At 45.9% G+C, this 23,997-nt stretch overlaps 2 protein-coding genes across 4 annotated transcripts in view; both read left to right on the top strand.

Moving 5' to 3' along the window:
* NCAM1 (neural cell adhesion molecule 1) overlaps nucleotides 1–6,213 on the top strand; it is a 93,096-nt gene extending 86,883 nt beyond the window's left edge. Inside the window, exons 25-26 of the mRNA XM_031556850.1 lie at nucleotides 904–1,686; nucleotides 3,976–6,213. Coding sequence (XP_031412710.1) covers nucleotides 904–1,686; nucleotides 3,976–4,096 — 904 coding nt within the window. The 3' untranslated portion in view covers nucleotides 4,097–6,213. The remainder of the gene's footprint in view (nucleotides 1–903; nucleotides 1,687–3,975) is intronic.
* A 2,851-nt stretch (nucleotides 6,214–9,064) lies between these two features.
* On the top strand, nucleotides 9,065–23,717 carry TTC12 (tetratricopeptide repeat domain 12). Of its 3 annotated transcripts, XM_031556902.1 has the most exons (22): nucleotides 9,065–9,656; nucleotides 9,782–10,055; nucleotides 10,148–10,293; nucleotides 10,773–10,803; nucleotides 11,454–11,531; nucleotides 11,657–11,778; nucleotides 11,948–12,007; nucleotides 12,137–12,208; nucleotides 12,908–12,968; nucleotides 13,057–13,245; nucleotides 14,105–14,174; nucleotides 15,173–15,261; nucleotides 15,866–16,034; nucleotides 17,035–17,127; nucleotides 17,323–17,386; nucleotides 17,864–17,998; nucleotides 18,139–18,240; nucleotides 19,041–19,109; nucleotides 19,953–20,054; nucleotides 20,890–20,989; nucleotides 22,359–22,584; nucleotides 23,555–23,717. In XM_031556902.1, the coding sequence occupies exons 2-22, from the start codon at nucleotides 9,863–9,865 to the stop codon at nucleotides 23,628–23,630; spliced, it is 2,247 nt and encodes a 748-aa protein (XP_031412762.1). In that variant the 5' UTR covers nucleotides 9,065–9,656; nucleotides 9,782–9,862; the 3' UTR covers nucleotides 23,631–23,717. The 3 variants fall into 3 exon arrangements, with proteins under 3 accessions (XP_031412762.1, XP_019478410.1, XP_019478411.1); XM_019622865.2 differs by lacking the exon at nucleotides 12,137–12,208 and having other exon boundaries at nucleotides 9,065–10,055; XM_019622866.2 differs by lacking the exons at nucleotides 11,948–12,007; nucleotides 12,137–12,208 and having other exon boundaries at nucleotides 9,065–10,055.
* Nucleotides 23,718–23,997: the final 280 nt, after the last annotated feature.

The following is a 23,997-nucleotide window of genomic DNA, read 5'->3' as shown; positions in this document are numbered from 1 at the left end:
GAAGCAAAGCACAATAGAGTAGCTAAGATCTATATGCTTGTGATTTTCTTGCCTTGTCTTACTGGGATTTTATCTTGATTACCTTCCTTTACAAAGATTTTCTCTTAGTTCATAAGCCTGAGGTGGTGTTCTCAGGCATGCTGGCTTCTATTGGAGTAAACCAATTGTTGTTTCCAACCTCTCATCCGTGTACTTAAGCAATCAGTGCTATATTGTGGCAGCAAAAGCATAATTACACTGTCAGGCGTTGTCCTAAAGCAACCCCTATTCCAGCTAGAACAACAGGCAGAGATTAATCTAGTCAGAAGGGTGGAAACTGTCGCCTCTAAGCTGCATGAGTGTATATATATTATGTGTGTGTATATGAGGACAGGAATTAAATTACGTGTGGTTTGATGGAGGCCTTAGACTTGTTGGCAAAAGCAGAGGGCCAAGATAAGAGACTGAATTCAGGAGTCCTGCACTGGGATGTTGTTGCATGGTTACAGATGGCACAAGGCTGTAAGCTCTGGGAATTGGTAGAAAGCTTCCTTGTAAAGCTAGATCTAAGAGGATGAGAAGGAAGTTAGCCTGAAAGAGAAGACTCTGTACAGGGTTACATTTGACCAAGACTTGAAGCATAATCTGTGTGAGCAAGCCACTCCTGAAGGTTGTGTCCTCTCTGCTCTTCCTAGTTGTCCTTCAGTCACCCTGCCAGCCCTTGCTGCCCTTTGTGTATTTCATCTCTGAAAGCTTTCTCCTTCTCTGCCTCCACGCTGTGTTTGTGTTGTAACACCACGCCATGCTGCTGCTGCTGTGCCACCCACTTGCCTTCTCATGCTTACGCTTTGCTTCCCTTTCCCCATGCTGTCGTTTATGGGCTTCATTGTCTCTATTTCTCTTCTACTCCTGCCCTCTTCACAGGCACACCGCCGATACCGCAGCTACCGTTGAGGACATGCTGCCTTCTGTAACTACGGGCACCACTAACTCTGACACTATCACTGAAACTTTTGCCACTGCTCAGAACAGCCCCACCAGTGAGACCACCACCCTGACCTCCAGTATTGCCCCACCAGCCACGGCCATTCCTGACTCAAACGCCATGTCGCCTGGCCAGGCTACTCCAGCCAAAGCGGGAGCTGCCCCGGTCTCTCCACCACCACCCTCTTCTACGCCCAAAGTGGCTCCCCTTGTTGATCTCAGCGATACCCCAAGCTCTGCTCCAGCTACTAATAATTTGTCTTCAAGTGTCCTGTCCAACCAAGGTGCAGTGCTGAGCCCCAGCACTGTTGCTAATGTGGCCGAGACCTCCAAAGCGGCAGCTGGTAACAAGTCAGCTGCCCCAACCCCTGCAAACCTCACTAGCCCTCCAGCTCCATCAGAGCCCAGGCAGGAGGTCTCAAGCACCAAGAGCCCCGAGAAAGAAGCTGCACAGCCCAGTACAGTGAAGAGCCCAACAGAGACAGCCAAGAACCCAAGCAATCCGAAGAGTGAGGCTGCTTCAGGCGGCACCACAAACCCTTCCCAGAATGAGGACTTTAAAATGGACGAAGGGACCTTCAAGACACCAGACATTGATCTTGCAAAGGATGTTTTTGCAGCTCTTGGCACTACTACTCCTGCCAGTGTGGCTAGCGGGCAAGCTCGTGAGCTTGCTTCTTCCACTGCAGACAGCTCTGTACCTGCTGCACCTGCAAAGACCGAGTATGGCTGCCTTTAATCTTCTGTTGGTTGTGTGCTGTGTCTCTCGTGCACTGGTGCTTGTGCTGTGTTCTTGTTGGGTGTTCTCTGAACTAATCTCATTGTTTCCGTAACAAACTAACTCACCAGTGAACTAACTAAGCAGGGCTTGGCTTTAAAGGTTCAAGAGGAAAACAGGAATAGGCTGTGCAAGGGCAACAAAGACAAATGTAGGGATTTCTCATAAACGTGATTCTTTAATTTTTTAGCAGCTTTCCCTATCGTAGATTATTCTTTCCTAAAAGAGATTAGAAACAGTTTGGTTTGCTGCAAAGGAAGTGTTGTCTACAGAGGCAATGAGTTCCTCCAGTTCAGTGAGCACAGGCACCCAAATTCAATTTCCCAGCAGATCAGTGGGACCATTCAGAACTTCTGTCTGCATAAGACAGGGCAGAAACTAGAGCCATGTGAAAGTGTAAAAGTGTGAGACCTCTGGATTTGCCCAGAGAGGTTGTGGATGCATCATCCCTGGAGGCATTCAAGGGCCAGGCTGGATGGGACCCTGGACAGCCCAATCTGACCATGGCAGGGATTTGGGAGCAGATGATCTTTAAGGTCCCCTCCAACATAAGGCATCCTATGGATTTGTACCTAAAGTAACAGGTCAGTGCAAAAGGGTAAGGCGTTGTGCTCCTGTCTGTGCATTGGTGAGCACTCAGTACGTTTGGGTCAAGATAACTTGTAGTGTGTTTGTTGTCCTGGTACATCTGGGATGAGTCTCATCCGCTATACTTCATCTCCTTTATACCCAGCTGAGAAAGCACCAGCATGCTCCTAGGCAGGACAACACTAGAAGCCCTTTGGGAGCCTTTCCTCAGGTGAGATGAATCCACAGCTTGTGTTTGGCAGAGACACCATAACTGAAGTGAAAACAGCATGAAGTTCTCACCTGCTAACTGGGAGAAGCATCCCCAGCTGTTACACAGATGCTGGACAAGAACATCTTCTTGCTCTGTCAGTTTGGACAGTGGTTGGTGGCAGAGCCATTAGAGCAGAAGCCTGGAAAATGCTGATTGAAACAGATAAGCTTCTCTTTAGGAAACAAGTACTGCAGTTCCCCATTCCTTCTGGCTTCCTATATGGACACTGTTGACAGAGGCAGCTTCAACTAGGAGGAGCACCTCCTGCTGACTGAGCAAGGCCTGTGTTTTATTGCTAGAAAGACTCAAAAGGGCAGCTCAGATCTGTTGTGAAAGCAGCTCCCAAAAGCAGGAGGCTGAGACCACGCCAGGACTTTGCCTTTTGCTAAGGAAAGCATGTTGGTGACACAGAGCTCATTCATGATGAACATGAATCCTTGCAGCTAAAAGCTGCTGCCCCGTCATGCTGGGTGCTATAGAGACAGAGAGAACAGAGGGTTGTGAGCTGGTGCTGAGCTGAACAAGGAGGTAGTGAGGAAACATTTCAGCTGAGTGAGTGCAGCTTGGTCTGCACCACACAAAGGAATTCCTGGTGTGGTGGAACACAGAGTGGTGTTCCTTCTGCCAGTGCAGCCACCTTCTCCCTGTGCTGCCCATCTGCTTCCCCTTCTTGAAACCAGTTTGGCAACCGTAGGCTCGGGGTCATCTCACCCACTGGTCAGAGTGCAGTAGGGTTCCAGCTGTCTCATGCTGACTTTGCAGCTAATGGGATGGAACAGGAAGGCTACCAGGAGTGCCTGGTGTGACACTTCCATGGCTGTGAAGAGTGGTGGACCAACAGGCTTCTCTGATTCTGCAGTAAGTGCCAAGGACAGGTGAAGAATCAGCATTAGGTGATGACCTTCCATATGCTTGTGAAAATGCATTTGACTTACTGTATTTTCCTTCCTGCTGCATACTGTGAAATTATGGAGATGGCTTCCTATAGGAAAAGGGATCTACTGCTAAAGTGGCAGTGTGTTCTAACAGGACGCTTAGGTGGCATAAATGAGTGGTGGTATAAATCAAATTCATTTGCAACTGTGTGAGTTTTGCTGTTTTGCTGTGGCATTCCATACTGCTGCACACCCTCTGTGCTTCTGCTGCAGCCCAGTGCATCCTCCTGCTATAGTAGCCCAATGCAGGAGGAAATTCCAGAAGGATTTCAGTAGAGCTAAGTGAGCTGGGGGGAGGTGAGTCTGGTTGTCCTTATCTTTGCATCTGTCATTTTGCTCTGTCAAGGAGACACATTTGAGTGTTTCCAGCAACGTCTTCTTTCCTGATCGCTCATTTACCACAGATGGTCTGTATTTCTCTGTCTCTAAACTGTGCCATTTTGGTGATTCTTCTTCAGGAAAACCCCAGTAGAAGACAAACCTGAAGTGCAAGCAACGGAAACTAAGACATCTCCAGCAGAAGTGAAGACGGTCCCCAACGAAGCCACACAAACAAATGAAAATGAGAGCAAAGCATGATCAGCAACAGATGAAAAAACATGGCAGAACGACTTCACCCAAGCATTTACAACACGAAACACAACACACATCTCATTCCTCTAGTGTCTGTTGCCTTTTTTAAAAAAAAAAAACAAACAAAACAGAAAATGCATAAATTGGGGAGGGGGGGGTTCTCTCTTTTTTTCGTTTTTTTTTTTTTTTCTCTTAAGATTTTTAGAAAGGTTCTATTTGTTGTGCACTTGCTTTTAAAAAGTAATACATTTTAAAAACAGGGTTTAACCCATCACCAAATCGGGGGCTCAGCTGTCCCCTTGTATGCTCAAACAAGCAAAATTGCAAAATACCACTTACAGCATCGCTGAGGAGCTCAGAGTCAACCAGTCTTAGATGAAAGGAAAAAAGAGAAAAGAAAAAAGAAGACCCTGTTCTTTCCTTGGTTAGAATAGTAGATACAACCACTGTACTGCTTGCCTACCTGGTACAGGTGGTACTTAGTGAACAAAGTCCACAATTTATTTTTATACTTTTCAGTCGAGTTTGAAATATGTAAAGCCTCATAAATAAGTTATAATTTCTGTTCACCTTGTGTTCAGTATGCAAAGTGTCGTGAGCATTTTGTGGCTGAATTCTGTTATCCACTTTAGACATTGATTTGGGGGTTTATCCTTTTTGTTAGGAAGAATGCCAAAATTGCAGCTTTGGGGGATGTATTTCAATTTGCAGTATTCAGACTCTACATTTCTTTAAATTTTATGTTAATTTTTGCCAACTTTTGTTCTCTCCAGTGTTTACAATTGACTAATTTTTTTTTTAACTTTTGTTGTGTTTAAATGTATTTGTAAAATAGCTGCCTTTTTTTTTTTTAAAGTAAATCCAGATTCTAGCTACTAGGTTAGCAGCATGCTTGCTTTGCAAAGGGAGACATTTTAAAATATCGATGTTTACAGTAGTTTCCCCTTTATCTTTTTTAATTATTATTATTATTATAATTATTATTATTATTTCTTACTGAAGTAAGAAAAAAGAGTAATGCTGGTCTTTGGTTTGTTTTTGGGGGGTGGGGCGTGGGGAAAATCCCAACCACTTGTCACCAATTGAGGTCTGTATCCAGCAATCCACATAAACACGCTTAACTTCGAACAAGAGAGTTGCTGGTGAGAGTTTCCTTATATACTTAAATTTATAAAGAGTGTAAGTCCCTTGCTGGACCTGGGCCTGACTGCATAAGAAAAATATCATCTCTGCTTTTTTAGGACATTCTTCTCTTTCCTTCATGGAACCCTCCCAGAGCTTTGAGAAGCAGAAGAGGGATTGTACAGTTAGGGCTGGGCTGGTCTTGTCTCCACCGTTTGACTACATCCATTTCTCCTTAGAATGTTGATAACTGCCATTTCCTTTGACCCCAGAAACTGATTTAAAAGCATTGACTTTCTGCACTTAAATAAAGTTTCCTTTTGAGGAGTGGAAACACTAAAAACAGAACGTCCTGCTCTCATGTGGGTGATGTTCACGAGCAGAGCAGCATGTAGGTGCCGCTACTCATTGCAGGGGAGTTGGACTAGGTGACCTTTAAGGGTCCCTTCCAACCCAAACGATTCTATGACTCTCCATAAGACCCCTTCTGCAAAGACTGCTCCAGCACATCGTATCTGTTAAGTCATCCACGTATGTAACCATGGCTGAGCGCTTGGGCATCAGTGCCAACACTCCCATTGATGTCCCTGCTCTTTGCATCATGCCTTTAGCAGTCAGAGAAAGGGGCTGATGTCACACGCATTGTTGTAGTCATCACTGGGAGTCATGGAGTAACACTAAGAGTTTGAAGTGGGAAGAAGAGAAGGTTGAGCAGAAGGAAGGCAGAGGAAGGCCAGCTCGTTGTATAGAGGTGCTCCTTCTCTGGGGGTTTTGCTTTGTTTGTTTTTCCTTTGTTTTCCTTTTTTTTTTGTTTTTTGTTTTTTGTTTTTCTACTTTAGATCTGCAAGCTTGTGCACTGTGGGTGCGTGACTTTTAGTGTGAAACGTGTTTTTTGTCATAGTATTGAAATAATTGAAAAAAAAAAAAGCTTCAACATAGTTTGGATGTGGAAGGTGTAGCGAATAGTTCAGATTTCAAATATATATATTCAGGAAAAAAAAGAGAACAACTCTTAGAAGGAACACAAGCCTTTAAATGACAAACCCGAGCTGACGATGGCATCTGTTGCATCATGCCATGGGGACGAGCAGAAGGGTGATGGGGTTGGGGAGATCATGCTTGGCTTGGGTGAGCTGAGCCACTCTTGTTGGTGTGTCCTTCTGATATGCAGTCTTTTACAGTGACATCACATGATTTCAAACAGTGAAAAACAGTGGTTTTGTCATTTGCTAAGTGTGGGGTTTTTGCATTTTTTCCTCAGCTCCTGGGGATGAAAGTGGAGGATGGCTGGATGTGCAGGCACAGACACTCAGGCAGTACCGTCCCAGGCAGGACAGCAGGGCAGGACAGGTCCTCACTTGAAAGCCTTGTGTCAAATTCGACCCATGCTTGCCCCGTCACAGCAGTGTTAGTGTAAGTAAGGCGAAATTTGGTCCGTGGTCCCTAGACCTTACATGTCATGCCTCCCTGAGCAGCAACAGGAGCAAACACTGCTCAGCACAGTGACCCAGAGTGGCATGTCCAGTGCCACTGCTCAGCACCCATCGGCTGGCACTGTGGTGGCTGCCACCCAGACTGGCATTTCTGCCACGTAAGGCCACCAGCCAAGGGCCCCATCCAGCACCTGGCCATGGCACAGTGCCCAGTGTGTGCTGGGCTGTGTCTCATGGATGGAGCCTCTATCCATTAGTACCCCTGACCTCCCCATCCTCAGTACCCTTAGATTAATTTTGGAGAGCGTTTTTATACTTGCCCTTAATGGAGAATAATTTGTTTTAATTTATAAATATCCCATTCCCAAGGTAGCTTAGGCTTCATTGCTTTTATTTAAACCTTTTATAGAGGGACCAACCTGATGCCGTTTGCGCTGTATATGTTTATATATGTATCCATGCCATACATATATATATCTATATGGCAACTCAGACTGATCAGCTTCTAGTTGTGGAGTGACTACATTTCATGCTGCACCATACGTAATGATGATGAGGTAATAGTGCATCCAGTTGTTCAGCTTTTAGAGTGGAGTTTTATTTTCACACTTTTCTATGGAGCCTTCAAACCCCAGGTTTTCACACTAGGCTGTTTTGATAGTTGTTCTCAGACCTCCACTGACATCCTTACCCAGCATTCCCTACTTTTGGGGGCCTTCTATCTTGTTAAAAAAACAAAAAAACAAAAAATCTTTTTACCGAGTGAAACATCAATTCCACCTTTATTCCCATTCTCACTGGTGTAAATACTGATACTAACTGAGGATTTTGACTTTGCATTCTGTCAGAATACTGTGTTCAAATAAAAATTACAAAAAAAAAAAAAACCTAAAAAAAAACTAAACTCAGCCTGCAGTCTGCACTTCTTCAGATGTCAGCAGTTGTGTACAGGGCTCTTCTGGAGTGCCAGGTGCCACAGAGAGGAGCATTGGTCAGGTCTGTCCTTCTGTCCCACTCGCATTACTTCCTTGAGATGACGAACACACCAATGCTGCTGGATGTTGCTGTGAACCCGAGTCAGCTGGGTGTCCCATAGGGAGGCTGAGTGGTGTATGCATTTGTGTGAGTGTTGGCTTCAGAAGGTGTCAGTAACGTATCCCAGGTTGTGTCCCTGAGCATGGATGATGCTGGAGTAATCAAACTGCATTTAATTCTATCTTAAGCATTGATTTCTCCTACAGTATTCTGGACAAGCAGCAGCCCATGGCCTGGACCGGTACAATCTGCTGGGCAAAGAACTGGCTGCACTGCTTGGGCTCAGAGAGTGGTGGTGAATGGAGTTACATCCAGCTGTGCTGTTCTTTAGGGGTCGGTGTAGGGGCCCGTCCTGTTCAGTGCCTTTATTGATGATGCGGATGAGGGCATTGAGTGCATCCCAGCAAGTTTGCAGACAGCACCACGTTGGGGGAAGCGTGGATCTGCCCGAGGGCAGGCAGCCCTACAGAGGGACCTGGACAGGCCGATCGCCGGGCTGAGGCCAACGGGACGCAGTTCAAGCAGCCGAGTGCCGGGTCCTGCACTTTGGCCACAACAACCCCACGCAGCGCCGCAGGCTTGGGGCAGAGCGGCCGGAAGGCCGTGCGGAGGGAAAGGAGCTGCGGCTGTCGGTCGGCGCTCGGCTGAACGTGAGCCAGCAGTGTGCCCAGGTGGCCAAGAAGGCCGACGGCATCCTGGCTGTGTCAGCAGCAGCGCAGCCAGCAGGAGCGGGAGGTGACCGTCCCCTGCACTCGGCTCTGGTGAGGCCGCACCTCGGTGCTGTGCTCGGCGTTGGGCCCCTCACTCCAATGCAGACGTGGAGGCCCTGGAGGTGTGCAGGGAAGGGAACGGAGCTGTGAGGGGTCTGGAGCACAACGGGGTGTGATGGGGAGCGGCTGAGGAGCTGGGATTGTTCAGCGTGGAGAAGAGGAGCTCAGGGGAAACCTCACTGCTCTCTACAGCTCCCTGACTGGAGGCTGTGGTGGGGTGGGGGTCGGCCTCTTCTCACTGGAAACAGCAAGAGGATGAGAGTTATTCCAAGGAAGGTTCAGTTTAGATATTAGGAGAAACTTCAAAAGAGTGATCATTGGCACAGCTGCCCAGGGAGGTGGTCACTGTCCATGGAGGTATTCAGGAATTCAGGAAATGTGGCACTGAGGGACACGCTCAGTGGGCGACATTGGTGATAGGTGGACGGTTGGACTGGGTGATCTTGAAGGTCTTCTCCACCCTAATGATTCTATGATTTCCCAGGACATGGATTGAAAAGCTGAGAGCTCTGCTATACGTCAGTCCTTTATTGTTGGAATTGCACACAGAAAATAACACAGGTACGTGTACTGAGCTGCAACATTTTTTATCCCACACAGAGATCTGCCATTCTTGCATCCCCAGCAGCGCCGTGCTCTGCTCTGAACCAGCTCAGCATGCTGTGCAGCAGGGCAATACTGGAGTAGAGCTGCTGGGAGTGACCACATGTGCTGCAGCTTTACACAAGTTTGTCCCCATCTCCTGGAACACAACAGCGAGCTGAAGCAGTCACAGTCGATGTTAATTGGCAGCGTGGCTTCCATAGGAAAACCACTTCTTCGGGCTCTGGGAACGTCCCCTTTCGGGGCTAAGCACCAGCCCGAAGTAACACAGATACACTTCCCTCCATTGTTTTTTTTCCAACTGAATTCAGCTGAACAAAGCCTCCTGCATAAGCTGCGCTTCATGGTGCATCACTCGGCTTCCTTCTCCCCTCCAGCCCTTCCTCAGCTGCTCCACGCCAGGCGATGTCAGCGCAGTCAGCGCAGTCATCCCGTGACAAACGGCACCGAGCACGCGGTGACAGCAGCGGGCAGTGACGGCATCACCCGGGGTTCTGCAAGCTGTCACTCACCCGGCACGGTGTTTGTGGTGTTAATTTAAATGGCAAAGCGTAGAGCAAACAGCATCACTGCTCAGAAGCTGAAATCTGCAGAGCCGAGGAGGTAAGCACCTCCAAAACAGCCCTAGCTTAGCAACGAGCCCGGCTCTTTGTGCTGTGTGCGGCTTAACTGCAATAGCTTTTACTCTCTTTGATCTTCCGGGTGGCTTTATTCCCTGGATTTCCCAGGACAACGAATACACACGGCTCCACAAGGCAGCGCTGCAGGCGCAGAACGCGAAATGGCGGCCTGGGAACCCCGGCCGCCCTATGCGTAGCCACGCCCACTCTTCGCGTAGCTACGCCCCTACGCTCCCTTCGCGTTGTCGTTACGTCAGCAGAGTGGTATCCATGGCAACACCGCAGACGCTCCGCAACCTGCGGCCTCCCGCCATGGCCGCCCTGGCCGATCCGCAGCAGGAGGAGGAATTCCAGCGCTTCCTCCGCCGTGTGGACGACATCAGTGAGTGCGGCAGCGGGGTGGTAAAACGGCCGGGAGATGGAACGGGGAATGAAACACTCCGCGTCCACATCTTCCCTATCGGGTCTCCCCAGGCCGCCTGGTGCAGGGCTTGAGCTCTGCGGACGCCGCTGTCCGGGACGGAGCGATCGCCGAGGCGGACCGACGGCTCCGGGAGCAGCGGGGCAGCGAGCAGAGCGCGGCCGGGGCAGACAGGACGGTGATCAACACGCGCCATCCCGTACGATTTTGTGCCCCATTCCTGTGGCCCTGCCTTCTGCGCGTGGTGCTCCTTCACCTCCTGCCAAGCAGAAAAACTCCAACGATGCGTAACTGGAGCCCAAAGCCCACCCAGTGCCACCCCCGGCCATGGGCAGGGCTGCCCCCCACCAGCTCAGGCTGCCCAGGGCCCCATCCCACCTGGCCTCGAGTGCCTGCAGGGATGGGGCACCACAGCTCTCTGGGCAGCAGTGCCAGCGCCTCACCACCCTCTGACAACAGGATTGCTTCCTCACAGCTAACCCACATCTCCCCTCTCCTAGCTTAAAACTATTCCTCCTTGTCCTGTCACTCTAATACCATGTAACAAGTCAATCTCTTGCTGCTTGTAAGCTCCCTTCTGGTGAAGGCATACTTCACCACCTGTTCCAGTGCTGGTATAGGTTCTACTGAATTATCCATATGCAAACCTACATGTGCTTTACTTCTCCTTTTTTTTAGGATTCTGTAAACACAGAGGCAGTGCACACAGGTAAGGCAGTGCAAACAGGTAAAGCAGTGCTCCCTGCAGCCCTCAGCACCCCTTCTGTCTGCTGTAGCAGTGGTGCACTGAGGATTGCTTTCAACTCACATAAGACCTTGTTCCACTGCCACTAAAGTGGAGGCAAACTCTTTGGACACATCTAGAAATGCATTTGTGGCTCATACCTGTGTGGCTGAGCACGTCCATTGGTGTAGTTTGTCACTGCCTCATGTTAAAGGTTGTTCTTTTGGATTCAAAAAGAAAGAAATGCCTGTCTGGAAGTGAGCTGCTTTGTGGAAAGCACAGTCCTAAGAGCTTAGATGTGTAATACATTCCCATTCCAGTTTAATTTCCAAAGTGTTTCCTTCAATGTGGTGGATGCCCCATTCATGGAGACTTTCAAGGCAGAGCTGGATCAGGCCCTGGGCAACCTGATGGAGTTGTGCATGTCCCTCAGCATCGCAGGGGAGTTGGACTAGATGGCCTCTAAAGGTCCCTTCCAACTCTAAGGATTCTGTGATTCTTTATAGAGAAATGGCTCAGATGTACCTTAGAAATGACTTTTTTTTCTTATATGCAATTCAATTTTTAATAAAGTAAATTTTTCTTTTTTAATTTTTCATAACAAAAATGCCACTAACTCTACTCCTGGCTCCAAGAGGGCTTCCTGGCTGCTTTGGAGAAGGATGCAAAAGAACGAGCTAAACAAAGGAAGAGAAATGAACGCTTAGCAAATGGTAATCACCAGGGGCTCTCACAGCTAATGCCTTGGGGAGGTACCCAGCTGGTGTGCTTAGAGATGTGCATGGGGACAAAACAAATGCCAAAGCGTTACTTGGAGTGTGTGTGTATTGTTCTGCAGCTCTGAAGGAGAAAGGAAACGATGCCTTCAGGAAAGGGGACTACAACACAGCTGCCCAGAGATACACTGATGGCCTGCAGAAACTGAAGGATGTGCCGGAGCTGTACACCAACAGAGCACAGGTCAGTGTGGGAGCTGCTGGCGTGCTGACCAGAATAATGCTCTCTGTGTTCTGTTAGTGGCACAGGGCCTGAAAAGGATGGTTCTGCTTCCTGTGGGAGTTTCACAAAAAGTGATGGATGTTGCTTGATTCCGAGGCTTAGAAAAGGGACTTTTTTGGCTGTATTTCAGGCCTACCTGAAGATGCATGAATATGGAAAAGCCATTGGTGACTGTGAATGGGCGTTAAAGGTACGTTCAGTGTGTTGTTCTGTGGTCAGGGTCAGTATGGAGATGGCATGCTAATGGAAGTGGGAATATGTTGGGGGGAGATATTTGAAGTTTCTAAACACTTTGTGTAAAATTCCTTTTTTAACACAGTGCAATGCAAAATGCATTAAAGCCTATTTTCTAATGGGGAAAGCTCACCTGGCGCTTAAGCACTATGATGAGGTGAGTTGACTAATTCTTGTCTGCTAGACCATTCCTGTGATTTTGATGTGCTGTTGTGGGTGAAGGGACTAATCTGTTGTCTTTTGCATCAGACAGACGTGTACATGGAGCTTGAAAGAAATTCTGTTTTCCTGCAAATACAAATAATTTTAAAATCTAGTCTTCTTTCTACTTCTTGTGTCCTTTCTGATGGTTTGCTCAGAAGGTGTGGCAGCTGCACTGGCAGCCTGCAGGCAGAGAGGCAGTGCTGTGTTCAGTGGCCGTGCTTTATCTGGTGGGGGTGGCGACAAATGAGCAAAGTGTATTTCTTCTTTTTTATCCTAAATTGCTCCACACAGAGCAATTAAACTGCAAAGCAATAAGAAGTGATTGTGGGTCACCTCTGAAGGAGAAAAGCTCCATGCATTTCGGGTTAAGTGAACTGTTAAGATGAAAAGTGCTAATGGGAGTGAGTGTTTCTTTTTCTTTCTGTGATGCTGAATGTCAAACAAAAGATTCAATTCCACATTCGTGTCTGAAGTCCTGATGGGAGCTAAAAACTGTTAAAATAATGGAATATCAAAGCTTTGGTTTGCCTCGTTCTGTAAATATTATTCCTCAGACTTTTACAGTTGTGTAGGCCAAGCACTGACAGCCAGGAGTGTTAGCACCTCCTCATTCCTCTTTAAACATAAGAGCCTGTTTCTTTTCTGAATTAAGTCCAGGCAGTGCTACCAGAAGCTCTTACAGCTTGATCCCCAAAAGAAAAGTTTATTTAAAGGTAAGGAGTGTCAGTTTTGCTACTCTTGTCACTTGGTTTCTGATCAGAACATTTTGTTAACTTACTTTGATTTCTTTTGCTTTCCAAGATTGCATGAATGAGGTTAACTTGGAGGAAAAAAGAATGCAAGAGGAAGACAGAGCAATGAAAGCATTTCAGTCCGGAAAAGATGCAGCTCTGTCCATAAAAGATCTGCTGCAGAAACTCAACAGGCCAGACCAGAATATCCTCTACTATACAGGAGGGATCCAAGTTCTGATAGGAGTTGTGAAGGAGTGTGAGTGTTTGATGCAAAGCTTGTTTCCGTGGGGGGTAGTAACCCGTGTGGATGAAAACAATTGCAGTAGTTTTTGAAGGACCAAAAAGCCATTCCTCTGTTAAAAAAATATAACCAAACAAAAAGGTGTTTGCTATTTCAACGTTTATGTACAGTGGATGTTTCCTTTTTTTTTTTAAATAACTAAACCAATTCTGTAGCTGAGCTGTTGATACTTCTTAAGGATTTAGTCATGTCATAGAACCTTAGAATGGCTCAGGTTGGAGGGGAGCTCAAAGCCCACCCAGTGCCACCCCCGGCCATGGGCAGGGCTGCCCCCCACCAGCTCAGGCTGCCCAGGGCCCCATCCCACCTGGCCTCGAGTGCCTGCAGGGATGGGGCACCACAGCTCTCTGGGCAGCAGTGCCAGCGCCTCACCGCCCTCTGACAACAGGATTGCTTCCTCACAGCTAACCCACATCTCCCCTCTCGTAGCTTAAAACCATTCCTCCTTGTCACTATAATTTAAGAGGTCTCAAATTACTTTTGAAAAGTTTGCAGTCCTCTGTTGAAGAACAATGATTTGCAGGACCAGTCTCCTGCTTAAGTCCTCGTAAAAACCCTTGAACATGAAGTCAGTCTTTCTCCACTGCACCAGGCATCAATTAGAGTGGTCTTCCACTTCAAAGCTGTTTCTGCTTCAAGTGCTCTTGAAGTTTTTCCCCTCTTTTCACATTGCAAATCTCCTTTCCCCAAAGCTGTTGATCCGGTGACCTTTTCCTTCAACGCTGTGTTGCAGCAGAGCAGGTGTCTGCCTTCACCATGGTGCATCAGCCAGATGGCTCACAGAGCTGACTTGTTTCTCTCTGCCCCTTTTCAGGCACTGAGCAAACTTTATTTAGAACAAACAATGGGTTCAGTATCATCAATGACAACGAGGTCATAAGACGGTAAGAGCTCTCCAGAAGAGAACAGTAGCACGTTACAGCATGAGGAAGTGACAGTGTTGTTTTCAAGAAACTCAATCGCCTCACAAAACGCAGATGAAATGATCACAAGATAATGAAATAACTGGTTGTAATGTCTGAATAGACTGACTTGTATCGGACCCAAACAAGTAGGGCTCTTTTGGATGCAGTGGACTCACGAGTTTCTGCTTCTGTCTCTGATCTCCTATTTCTGCACAGTTCCTCTATCTCTAATGGTGAGAGCAAGGCTGTAAAAGCTTACTGTAAGAGAACAGCTGATGTAAAAGCGTAGTTGCCTGAAGTATGTCTGTCTGGACATCAGTAAATGTCTCACCTCAGCTCTGCAAAAACTCTCCTCAACCTGTAAAACTCTTCAGTCCTGTAACTGAGGAGGGAGATTCCCTCTGGGACCTGTGTTCTCTGCTGCTATGTGTTCTGGGCAGCCATTAGATTGTGTTTTGGTAATCAAGAAACAAATCCAGTTCAATTGCTTTCTAAACTTTGTTCTGTAAGGGATCTCTTGCCTAGTAGATGATAGACGCAAACAAGATCCATAGGAAAGATGTGATCTGAAAATTTTGCACAACTAAGTTGGTTCGGAACAGTGTGATCTGGTTGGAAAAGGGAAGACCTGTTCTGCTGTTGCTGTGTGCTTCCAGATTTGCCCCAAGCTCTCCTGCCCTGTCTCACCACAGTCATGTCAGTGCAGAACTGAATACATTACTTGTGCTGCATACTGATTGTGGGTGGTCTGTGTGTGCTTAGGGTGGTGTAGATTCAGTAAAACATCAATCTGGCATTGGAGGAGGTCATCTGGAAAGCACATCTGGTTAAAGTTGTTATTAGAGCTTATGAGCATAAGTGTTTGTGTGGCAGATCCTCATTGCTGTGAGGCTTTCCTGATGTCCCCAGCCAAAGAGCTAACCCTCATTGTTTCATCTGCCCTGGGTTCCTTTTGCAAGCTAATGTTTCTCATTTAGGGGCTTCTGTGCAGGAAGAAAGAGCACTGCTGAAGTGGATCTGTGTGTTTCTCTTCTCTCCCTTTGGCAAGCTGTGTGCGCTGGGAACGGTAAAAATGTGATCAACATTAATCATTGTTCATGTTCTCTTAATATGGCACACACTGGGTCTAAAATTGTTTTTTGGCACAAGCATCGCTTTCCCAGAGCACTTGGGTCTAGGCCTTGCTGTCAGCAAAGCTTTATGAGGGTTGGAGCTATTCTGAGCGGTGCTACAGCACGGGGCTGAGTTTCCAGTCTGTTTCTGTGCACATCTTACATATGCTGAAGGGGCAGAAAGTCAATTCCCTGTGATTATTGCTGGCTCTTAAGATAACATCATGTTTGTTTTGTCTTTTTTAAGCAGTTCTACCTGTAAAAAGCAGAAGTGCTGTTAGAGCAGGGTGAATTCCTTTGGCAGTAAGGGGTCACTGGTTGGGCAGCTCGTGCCTCTGTTTCCCTGAGGTTCGCAGGGAGGTCGGGAGCAGAGTGGAGTGGTGAAGTGCTGCAGGCTGCCGTGGGGAAAAGCAGAGTGCTTGGTGCCTGCACCTGTGTTCACTTGTGTGTTGCTGGGTCCAGCTGATGCATGAGGAAGTGTGTAGTTAGTGAGAGAGCAGGAGTGATGATGGGGATTTCATCACCTGTGACGCTGTACTTAGATTCCTCTTTTTTCAGAAGAAAATCAGCGACTGCTGTTGACTCACCCTGATGTGAATGCACAGCTGTTGGAATTGCTGTGTTCTGGTGTATTGGAGATCCAAAAGGAGACACTGGCACTGATTGCTCTCTATTCAGATAATGAGAATGGGAGGAGACTGTTGATCAGGCACCAGGACCTATCCAGGTAATAACAAATACAACTATAATTTGGTAGAACTCCTTTAACCATGGGCTCGCAGAGGTCCAAAGCTTGCTCTGCTGGCACCAAGCAGAGCACTAGGTGGGTGACAGGCTTCTGAAAGGGATGTCATGATGTTGAGACCTAGACCAAAGTGAGCAGAAGTGGGAGTGAGGTGTATGAAGAAAGCAAACTTTGCCCCTGGAGATGTCTATGAAGCTAAGCAGGAGCTACTCCTTTCTGAAGAGGTGTAACTTTGAAGCATAGTTATGCTTTTTAAACCAGTAAGGCTGTGTGCCTAGCACTCCCATAAGAGCTCACATTGTTGCCTCTTGATATAGCTCATGCTTTCAAGAGCTGCTCTCTCCTCATCTGACAAATGGCATTTATGATGAGTCGGTGTTGCCAAGGCTCACTAAGTGGAGAAATAAAAAGCCTGTTACCTCTTTGCTCTTGTCCTGCCATTTCCTTCTTAGAATGGTTTGGGTTGGAAGAGATCTTTAAGATCATCTAATTCCAACTCCCCTGCTGTAGGCAGGGACACTTCCCCCTAGACTAGGCTGCTCACAGCCCCATCCAGCCTGGGTTATTCACAACCTCACTGGGCAACCTGTTCCAGTATCTCACCAACATCACAATAAAGAATTTCTTCCCAATATCTAGTCTAAATCTACCTTCTTCCAAGTTTAAAACTATTCCCCAGTTAACCTGTTAAGCAGAGCAGAAATTTTTAATGTGCTACTTTGCACTAAAAGATTTAAACCAGTGGATGAACAGAACAGATTCTCCAACAGATGTGTGCACTTCACTGTGTTACGTACAGTGTTCACCCCAAGACCTGTAAAGCTTCTTGGTTAAAACACCCACCCCCAAAGACTGTTGGGTTTGCTCACCACGTCCTTCTAAACCACACAGTCATCACCAGTGATCTTCCCTGCAAATGTCTTCAATAATTAGGCCAAAATTGACATGCAGTTTTTTTGTCTCTTTTTTTTATTTATGACAGATGGCTGCAGATATTGATGATGTTCGTCAACAGCACTGATGCAAGGGCCAGCAGTGCCATGAGTATACTGTCGGATTTAATTCAAGAGGAAAAGTAACTTGCATTTTTTCATTTTTTTAATAAGTTACAATAATATATACTAAATGACCTTGTGATAGAGGCTTCCAGCCTTCTTTACTCATTTTACCTTCTCTATATGTTGCTGTTTTGTTGCTTTTCTCTGTTTGTTTGTTTGTCTGTTATTCTAAAGCTCTAAGTGTCCAAACATGGCTTTCTTTATCCTCACAGGTTCAAAGCACAGTGTCGCCTCACGTTTTCCACATCTGTTTTACCACTGTTCATCCAACTGCTGGTATGAAAGGTCTTAATTTCTGTTTCCAACATATTCTTCTGTAACATGTCTCATGACAACTCCTTCCAGTATCAAAAGGGACTGTAAGAAGGAAGGAGACAGACTACTTAGGGGGTTCTGTTGTGATAGGACGAGGGGAAATGGCTTCAGATGACAGGAGGGGAGATTGAGAGTGGAGATGAGGCAGAAGGTTTGGCACTGAGGGCGGTGAGGCACTGGCACAGGTTGCCCAGAGAGGCGGTGGTGCCCCGTCCCTGCAGACAGCCCAGGTCAGGCTGTTGGGGCTGTGAGCACTGCTGGAGCTGTGGGTGTCCCTGTGCACTGCAGGGAGCGGCACCAGGCGGCCTTTGAGGATCCCCTTCCAATTCAAACCATTCTGTGATTCTATGAAAGATTCTGAAATCTCAGTCAGAGAGATAGGAGCATCTGTATGTTGTAATTTGTTCTTAATGTGTCCTTCTACTCTTCTGTTTTTAGGCCTCAGCCAAGCTGGTGGACCAGACAGCCCTCTCATGTTGCATTGGCATCATGGGGAACCTGTGTGCAGATGCAGCCATCCGAGTGCATATGGCAGAGTGCAAGGAGTGCTGGCAAGCCTGCTTACAGCTGGTGGTAAGGAGGCTTGGTGGCTCCCTATAGCAGCATTTTCTGCCCTGCAGTCTCTGAAAATGGCACCTGTGTGATGTGTGTGTGCCTCCCCCAGCGGCACTGAACCTCTGAGTTGATCACACTTTTCTCTCCTTTGTGCATAGGATGGATGTGCTGATGTTGGCACACCCAAATATCGGGAGTGTGTGTTTGCAGTGCTGGGCCTCATGATGAACTTACTGCTTGAATCAAACTCTGTCATCCAGGTAAACAAGACCAGAGATGTTCTTTGGTAGTTTTCTTCTTGTGATCACTTTCTTGGTGATACAAAATTTTTTGAGCAGTTTGAGCACCTTGTTACTGTAAATGGGCCTCATGAAAGTTCTGTAGCTAAATGGGAACATTTTGATAGAATGAGAGAGGGGATGGCCACAGGACAGCGCGAGCCTCACAGTCTGTAACCAGGAGAGGAGCACAGCTGTGCTGTGTGGATGTAGAGCCTTCTGTCACAACAAATGTGCTGAGATGCTCCTAAGGCTCCAACATCAGGTTTTGCTGGTGTTTGGTTAATTGTTAATTTTTGTTGGTGTTTGAGGTTACCAGTCAGGGTCCTTGAAAGGAGGATGTAAGAAATGTCCATTAACGCCACCCTGTGTAAGCATGAAAATGTGGTACTGAGGGACATGGGTTAGTGGTGGTAGGTGGATGGTTGGATGAGATGATCCTAGAGGGCTTTTCCTACCATAACTATTCTGTGATTCACCCACAGACACACAGTTTTGACAAAAATGCAGTGTTAGGCATAGATGGCACCATGCCATCCTGTTGCAAATGGTTTGTTTTGCATCAGTCTCCAATTCTGGAATGTTCCTAGGTGCTTGGCACATCCCAAAATTACTTTAAAGTAAAGAAACGTTAAAAAAGAACAACTGCTGAAGAGTTATTAACAAGGGCCATGTGTGCCCCCATCATCTCCATTTGTAACATAAAATAATTTGTTAACGCATTTCTGCTTGAATGCTTTCTGGCAGTCAGCTGTTCCTGAGTTCTTGGCTTTGTTTTGCAGTGCCTTGCTGTGGACATAAGTGGCAGATGCATGTCCCTCCTCAGGGATCAGGATGGAAGAACTGTGACAGTAAGTAGACATCTCTGGAGTAAGAAAAGATCACATTGCTCAATCAGACCTGAATACTTCAGTGCCAACTCCTGACCTGTGCAAGCTTGTGGGAGCCTTTCTGCTAGGCTTTGAAGCCAAAAACAAATGTTGAGTATTAGTAGTAGCAACAACAAAAAATAACATGGCACATGGATTATTTATATTCTGGTTGATGCAAGAGATGCTCAGTGTTTCCTTGAAACCTACAAAGTAGAAGCCTGCACAAGTCGTTTCATCCTTTGGATGGTTTTCAATGCAAGGCATTAAATCAATTCTGGAAGCAAAGAAGCAAGAACAGTTTGGGTGTTTAACAACTGTTCCTTTTTATAGTTCCTGTTGTGAATCATTCCTAGGACATTGTACTCCTACTAATGGTGTGTAACTCCCACATATAGTAATTATTCAAGGCAAATGGGTGGAAGCAGATGTGGTCTCAGCTGGGAGTCTCTTCACCTCTCTGAACTCACATGAACTGTTCTGATCTGTTTTATGTGCAATTAGAGACTCAAGTTGTCACTGGTGGTATTTGTTTCAAAAAATAAGTGTGCAGAGTGTCCTTGATCATACTTTGATATCACCCTCCCTATATTGGAATCTTTAGAAGCTGTGCTGAGCTCACTTTCCAGTAAGTGACAAAAAAAGCCACGTCCTAAAGATGTTCTTCATTATATTTCTACAAACTTCTCCCTTTGTCATTTGAATGACTTCAGGTTTCTTCTGCCATCTGCAAAACCAAAATAATTTGAAAACTCTTTAAATAAATTTATCTGTACAAATAAATGTTGGCTTTTTTTTCTTTTCTCCCACACTTTTCTTACTCAGAGAGCCATTGGAGTGCTGAGTCGCATCCTGGCAGCATCCTCACTGGCAGTAGAAGAAGCAGTGAAAGGAGGAGTGGTGAAGAAAATGATCAAATTCTTGAAGGTAAAGTAATTCCACTGATTTCACTTTGTTTTTCCTTTCGAAGTCTCTAAAGAAAACCTAAATTGCCCCTGCATTCAGCCTCCTTTCCCAAGGAGAAAGACCTGTGCAGTCACTCCGCGTGTGTTTGCATCCATTCCATCAGAGTGCTGGGGCTCTCTAGCGCAATGTCAACAAGTCTGGAGCATAACTGCTGCCTTGTAGTCTGTATCCCAAATTTTTGAGTTGTTTCTTCATGTGCCAAATGCCCCTACAGCTCTACTTGTGGAGATCTGCAAATGCAGGAATCCACTACTGCAGGCTCCATTGCAGGATTAAAGCTTAAGATAGGGGTGATGAAATCTGGACCACTGAAAAGGCAGTGGAGCCCTTTGCCCTGATGACTAGCGGGTGCTGAATCAGGCCAGAGAGGAATATATCCCTAAGTATATACATGTAATAGTCTGTAGGCACTGCTTGGCTGTGTATCTGTGCACCTGATGGGATTTGTATCCACGCAGCCTTGTGCAGATGCCACAGATTTGCTGTCCTGCAGATTGAAGCAGCCTAAACAAAAGATTGTAACAGTCTAACTCTTGTAACTAGCAAGCACCAGAGCTGTTTGAAAGAAACTGGGCTCCAGAGATTGAGAGAATTCTGTATGTGTGGTGCTGGCAGGGAAGAGTAGTTTCTATTCTATTTTTCAATCTCTCTTCATTCTGAGATCTTTATTTGGGATATGGTTTTAGGCATAGTGAACGACTGTATCCGTGGTACCTAAACCGTTTTGTAACCTTGAGTAAGTTGGGGCATGGACTGTATGTTTATTAGTTTACACTTTGTTCTAATCCAAATCTAGGCTGGAGGACAGACCACATCCAGTTATGCTATAAAGACTCTTTCCATCTGCACAAGAAGTAGCAGACAAGCCCAGGAAGAGGTGGTGAAGTCAGATAAGAGTAAGTGACAGCTTCACTAATTAGAGAGAGAATGCAAGAATCTCAGCATTGGCCATGTACCTTCTTCCCTTCTAGGACAGAGATATACACTTGTTTTACTCTTGCAAGACTTCTGTCATGTTTTCTAAGTAATGCTTAATGAGCCTTAGTTTGTGTGGATGCAAACGTGCATTAAATAGAAAGCTTGAGTTAGAGAAACTGCCCTTTACATTCACAAAATGGCTTGAAATACTTTTTTTGGCAGAAATCTCTGAAAATAGTACTTCTGGAAATGTGACCCAATTTCTGTTACACCTCAGAAGTTGGTGGCCAAAAGATGAAGCTGTATTTAGACAGCTGAATTCCACAGGTTGGGGTTGCTTACTGTTTCCTTCAACTTGTGTGTGGACATTTGGTCTTATGTTAATATATGAGATCTCATATTAATAAAATAAATATTAATAAAAATTAATATTTGGTCTCATATTAATATACTAATAGGAAATGGGTGAGGAGGTGGATTGCCAGTATCAGACAGGTGGGTGTCTCGGGGTATTTTTGAGTTATTAATATTTGCTCTATTTGTGCGGTATAACACTACTTAGATTGCTTTCAAATCCAGATTCAATTAATGCTTATGTAATTACCACAGAGAATACTTAAGTGTGATCTAAATGGTTGAACCTGTCAAGAAATTGTCAGCTCATGCAGCTCTGCTTGAACCCAAAGGATTTTCACTCATTAAAAGCCTCTCAGAGCATCATCTTCCTTTTGTACACCCAAATTAGTTTCACTGTCATCTGCAGGTGAAGCTTCCGTTTCCTCAGATAGCAAGAGCAATTCTCTCATTGTTTTCACCAAAATTCTGGATCTTCACCCTGTGAAAAGTCACTATTTTTGTCATCATTTTGCTAACACAGACTTAGCTCTGCTGCTAGGAGATTCATTCCTGTTGGAATTGAGCTGTAAAACCCATCACAGTGCAAGATGTCTTAGTCAGCAAGCAGCAACGGTGGCACGTTCAGATTCAGGGGAATGTGTAACAAATGGAGAAACACAAAGTCTGTACTGAAGAACCTCTTGGCATGCAGATGCAATTTGCTGGGACAGATGTCTTCACGGGTGATGAGGAGAAAGCGTATGGCATCCTGAACCTGGCAAAGCAATACTTTTGCTCTTCCAGGTTTTCTAGGAAAATACTTCCCCATGGAACAGTGTTGGGAGTTCTGCTCTATTGTTTAGATAAAAGCAGCAGAAGATACTGTTCATTGCAGGCCAGTTGGACTAGACGACCTCTAAGGGTCCCTTTCATGTCAAAGGATTCTATGATATCAGTGCTATTTCAGCAAGTCTAGGTGCATTGTATACATGAAATCTTTCTTGTTCACAGAATTCAGCGTGCTGCTGAAGCTCTTGGACTCAGAAAATGAAATGATTGTGGGAAATGCTGCTTTCTGCCTTGGGCAGTGCCTCGTTGTTCCTGGAGCAGCAACATCCTTACTGAATTCCAACATTGTGATGGCTCTATTGAAACACGCTGGTGGTGATGCTGCAAGAACTTCAGTGCAGGAGAATGCAGCAATTGCTCTGGGGAAGCTGTGTGTTGCAGAACCAAGGTATTGCAAAAAAACAAAAAAAAAACCAAAAAAAAAAAACCCACCAAAACCAGTGGAAACAAAACACTGTTGTTCTCCTGCACCATCCAGATTAAACTTGTCGGTAATTCTTGGAAAACTGACATGTGAACCTATATGGGGACTGGGACGTGGTAGGGGGAGGAAAATGAGGAATCCAGTAATACCAAACCAGTGTGGGTCAATTCCATGCAGAGAGGCAGCAGTACAGGGCAGATGAGCAGCTTGTTTAAGTGTTCTATGAAATGTCACTCTTCCAGTTGGAATTCCCTCTTGCTGTACTGTCTGCCCCATCCTGCTTTAGGATTTTTTGTTTCTCTCACTCCAATTGCTTGCAGGAGCTCATTTTGCATTGTTTCATGTTACTTGTGCTGGAAGAATGGACAGAGGAGGAGTGATCAGTTAAGCTTGTTGAGGTCAGAAATGAAAGCACAACAAAAGTATAAATGTCAGCACAGAATGTCTGTGCTGCTGCCTGCCAAGAGCGTGCCGAGCCCCAGGTGGCTGCACGCTGCCAAGTGGACACAGAGATGTGTTCTTACTAGAAGAACTGAGTTCCAGTACCTATGTTTCTGTACCTCCTGAACCACTGCAGAAAACAATGGGTAATGCAAAGGGTAATGCTGAAGTTCCAGAAGTGCTTTGTGTTTCTTGGAGCTCCCAAATGAGCAAGAAAGGATCTGCTCTGAGCTCTGCAAAACACTGCGGAGATGTGAAAACCGTATTAGGAGTGTCACCTATATGAACAGTTGTCAAGTATTATTTGGAACTCTGGCTTTCCTTTTCATGGGGAATAGTCATTTAGAAACCTTCTGTCATGTTACTTCAGGAGTTAAGGTGTTCAGTGTCCTTGATGGTTTGGTTGGGGGGCATAGCAGAGCAGTGGGAGCTTAAGAATCTTGTTGTTAGTCACTTCCTATCCTCTCAGCAACCTCTCCCTTTGTCTTTTCAGGCATATTTTTCAACTGCGGGAGCTCAATGGCATGGCCATCCTCAACTCCTCTATGAAATATGTGCACAGCTCCTGACGTCCCCCAGAGAGCTTTGATAAATGCTGTTCATATCCCTTGCTGTTCCGTGTTTTCTTCTTTTCTTAATAAAGCTCATTCAAAGCAGATAACCTTTTCAATCGCTTTCAAGTGTTTGCTCATACATAGGAGCCAGAGAAATGATATCAATATAAATATCAGGAGAAAGAAGATAATTTATTATCTAGGCTAACAACTAAAAATAACAACTTCTGCTCTGCTCATATTCACTTCAGTAAATGATGCTGCCCTTTCTTAGGGCCAAGTTTCTTGTTGCTTAATCATCGACCATTGGGTCGTCTGCCTTGTGGTGTGAGTCAGTGCCCAGAGCTTAGAAGAGAACAGAAACAATCCCTTGCCTCCTGGG

Source organism: Meleagris gallopavo, chromosome 26, assembly GCF_000146605.3.
Source record: "Meleagris gallopavo isolate NT-WF06-2002-E0010 breed Aviagen turkey brand Nicholas breeding stock chromosome 26, Turkey_5.1, whole genome shotgun sequence".
NCBI lineage: Eukaryota > Metazoa > Chordata > Aves > Galliformes > Phasianidae > Meleagris > Meleagris gallopavo.
The sequence above is the reverse complement of the archived record's forward strand: the minus strand, read 5'-3'. Positions and strand labels throughout refer to the sequence as shown.